The 3,431-nt window shown below is 37.9% G+C and overlaps 1 protein-coding gene across 1 annotated transcript; it reads right to left on the bottom strand.

Moving 5' to 3' along the window:
• Positions 1-395: 395 nt before the first annotated feature.
• Positions 396-3,094, bottom strand: LOC132842709 (mucin-2-like). Its single transcript, XM_060865536.1, has 5 exons — positions 2,941-3,094; positions 2,465-2,622; positions 1,871-1,944; positions 1,599-1,747; positions 396-1,503 (listed from the first exon to the last, which is right to left on the bottom strand). Exons 1-5 carry the CDS (start codon positions 3,002-3,004, stop codon positions 908-910), a joined length of 1,041 nt encoding a protein of 346 aa, XP_060721519.1. The 5' UTR covers positions 3,005-3,094; the 3' UTR covers positions 396-907.
• Between the last annotated feature and the right edge of the window lie 337 nt (positions 3,095-3,431).

Genomic DNA, 3,431 nt, shown 5'->3' with positions numbered 1-3,431 from the left:
CTATCCTGAGGTTCATAACTGCTGTGCTATTTTTTTATTTTGGTACAGGATTTACACTAGATGACCTTCCTGACTCAACACTAACATTTTATCTTGGCTTAGCACTTGAGAGTTAACCCTTTAGTGTTTGGGTCAATTCCGTGGAATAAATCCTGGGCCGCAGTGGTAGGATTAGAGAATCGTGCCACTGGACCACACACAAAACCAATAATAATGAGCAAAATAATAAGCTTGAAACAATTTGTAGACTACTCATGTGTGTAGAAGTTTTCTCAGTGGCTGTAAACAGGAAACCCAGTTTCTGAAAAATGATTGTTGTGGTGGTCTTTTATTTAAACGTATGTGGTTAAGGATTACGAAATAACACTACGACAATAAAGAGGAGACAAGACTAGTTAACATAAAACAGCATTTACTGAATCTTCTATTCTTTCCAAAGAAAGTAACAAGAAACATATTGAAGAAAAACACAGTGTATTTCTCAAATAATCATGTTTAAACAACATTTAATTAATTATCAAGGAAGAAGAAGTAGTATTGTTGTTTCCTGAGGGCTGTAGTAGTAGGTAGGATGAGTGGCAGTTGTACTGGTGGGAAGAGATTTGGCTGTAGTGTTTGGATGAATGGTTATAGTAATGGGATGAGAGGTGGGATGAGTGGGGGGACGCATGGTTGTAATGCTGCAATGAGATGGTTGTGGATGTGGAAGTATGGTAGTTGGAGTGATAATTGGAGTGGTTGTATGTAGTTGTATATGGTTGTAGGTAGTTGTAGGAAATATGGTGGTTGTACTTGTGGGATGAGAGGTGGGGTGAGTAGAATATCTGTTGTGTGTAAATATTTTATAATATTAGGGGTATTATATTATTGAAGTGACAAACTACACCTGGTTATTATGACACAGGCTTTAAAACAAACAGCTGGTGATGAAAAAGAGGAAAAATGAAGCACAAATGTGGAGAAATGAAGTCAGAGTTATAGGATATTGATAAAAGAAAGAAGAGGCAGCATTGTGGGGTCCTGTGCACTTAGTAGTAAAATGAGTTGTAGGGTGAGTGGGGGTTGTATTGGTGGGACGGGTGGTGGTTGTGTTGGTGGGACGGGTGGTGGTTGTATTGGTGGGACGGGTGGTGGTTGTATTGGTGGGACGAGTGGTGGTTGTATTAGTGGGACGGGTGGTGGTTGTATTGGTGGGACGGGTGGTGGTTGTATTGGTGGGACGGGTGGTGGTTGTATTGGTGGGACGGGTGGTGGTTGTATTGGTGGGACGGGTGGTGGTTGTATTGGTGGGACGACTGGTGGTTGTATTGGTGGGACGGGTGGTGGTTGTATTGGTGGGACGGGTGGTGGTTGTATTGGTGGGACGACTGGTGGTTGTATTGTTGGGACGGGTGGTGGTTGTATTGGTGGGACGGGTGGTGGGTGTATTGGTGGGACGGGTGGTGGTTGTATTGGTGGGACGACTGGTGGTTGTATTGGTGGTAGGAGTTGATCCTGATATGGCTGTATGGAGTAATTAGCATTAGCATCTTTTAAATAGTTTCATGATAGTTAAAATTCTATGCACTTTTAATAAATGCTGCATCACATACACTTACCTTCTGAGAATTCAGGTTTAAATTTAAGGTTGTTTATTTCATTACTGCCATTGATCGCTTTCATTAACAGACTTTCGACCAAATGAGCATTGGTTTCATTTGACTGGAACACGAGTGTAGCCTTAACGAGCACAGTTCCAGTTTGATTACTAAAGAAACAGAAAGAGAAATACAAGTGGTTCGTGTTTAGGCATGCATACAAAGTTTGTGTCCTTATAAAGTAAATATTAACCATTTATTTTAAATAAATATTATTGCTGCATGAGCGATACCTGAAGGTCATTGCTGATACTCCTCGATAAAACTTGTGTGTTTTACAAGAGTCACAACCATAAATGGAGTAGAGCTGCACAAGAAGAACAGGTTTTCAGAATTAGTTAGTACAGCAATCCCTCAATCTCAAGAGATTAATAAACTTGACAAAAAGAGCATTCAAAGGCTGTTTAGATCATATTATGTTCATAGTGTAAGACCATTTTTAGGTGGCCTATGAAGCAAATCACATAGCTAATGTAGCTGATTGATAGTATTTGATATTAGCTTTCTGAATTTTTATATTATCTAATCTGCCAAAATGTTTACAGGTTGTAAGAGCAACATTCTTTAGAGTTTTTCAATCTGCTTTCTTCAGGAAAATGGAAGACAATCAGCCAATAATCGATTATTTTGCTTATTTACTCTGGATGATGATTGGCTAAAAAGATAAAATGTTAACATGTAACAATTATTATTATAATTCAACAATTATTGAAATATAAACATGGTCAGTAAAATGGTCAGATTATATTCAATTCATTGGTTCCAATTTGCGTTGCTTTTTTTCACAGACTTTTTAATCAAATCCAAAACCAAAGTGTAAAACTCACAGCGCCTTTGACTTCCAAGGACAAGATCAGATAATCAACAGAACCAGTGTTGAGAAGGGAATCGGTGTACTTCTGGTTGGTGATGCCCAGGGTTAACTCGCACTTGAATAAAGGGATCCTAGCCTCATTATTTCTCCCAGATTCCACCAAACTCACACCTTTAATAGAATCCTCAGGTTTAAAACAATAACCATCACTAAACATGGATGTAATAAGGAACTTATTATGATAGCCTTGTCTTAAATAAGACCATTAGTTAAACAACTTTCCTAATCATTCAACTCAACTCTTCATGAAGTAAGTTTTAAACCAAGGGAATAAAAGCAAAGAAAACCTGAAATTCAGTCAGTCTACAGTATGCGTACTGAACAGAATTGAATATTAACATTAAGAACTTATTGCCACTTTAACTGTCAACTTCAACAAACTCGTAACATTTTCCAGCACAGGAAACTCGGCGTAACAAGATTTCTTACCTGACATCGCTAACACGATGATGCAGAGAGCCACCTGCGTGTATCGCATCATGGAGACCTCCATCTGGAAGACGTGGGATTAATAACAATGATCTCGGGAACTAGTTTCAGAAGTCGGAGTGTGAGACGGAGAAATCGAAGTGAATTTGCACTTTGTCTGAGCCTCGCTTTTATCACCACTCCAGCTGATAAGCTTTACGTCAGCGCCAGGAGTAGTTAATATTACCAGAAAACCATAAAGATAGACTGGTAGAAGGAAGTGTTAGTTTTTTAATTTAATTATTAATTTAATTCATAAATTCTAATCACACTGTTTTCTCTGTAAGCTGATTTTTATGATCCAGATGTTCAAAATGTGTTGTGTTGTGTTGTGTTGTGTTGTGTGGAAAAATGGGTATTGCTTAATGATTATCCAACCAATTGTAGTATATATCCAGTATAATCTCTATAATCATAAAAACCTAACATTTAAATTTAATTTTAAATATAGG

The sequence above is a fragment of the Tachysurus vachellii genome, chromosome 3 (genome assembly GCF_030014155.1).
Source record: "Tachysurus vachellii isolate PV-2020 chromosome 3, HZAU_Pvac_v1, whole genome shotgun sequence".
Lineage (NCBI taxonomy): Eukaryota > Metazoa > Chordata > Actinopteri > Siluriformes > Bagridae > Tachysurus > Tachysurus vachellii.
The sequence above is the reverse complement of the archived record's forward strand: the minus strand, read 5'-3'. Positions and strand labels throughout refer to the sequence as shown.

Excerpts from the sequence above, each read along its gene's own strand:
- LOC132842709 (XM_060865536.1), bottom strand. The coding sequence starts at position 3,004 with ATGGAGGTCTCCATGATGCGATACACGCAGGTGGCTCTCTGCATCATC. Across the intron at positions 2,623-2,940 it reads CATCGTGTTAGCGATGTCAG|GTGTGAGTTTGGTGGAATCT; the intron begins GTAAGAAATCTT and ends ATTCTATTAAAG. Across the intron at positions 1,945-2,464 it reads CCTTGGAAGTCAAAGGCGCT|CTCTACTCCATTTATGGTTG; the intron begins GTGAGTTTTACA and ends CTTCTTGTGCAG.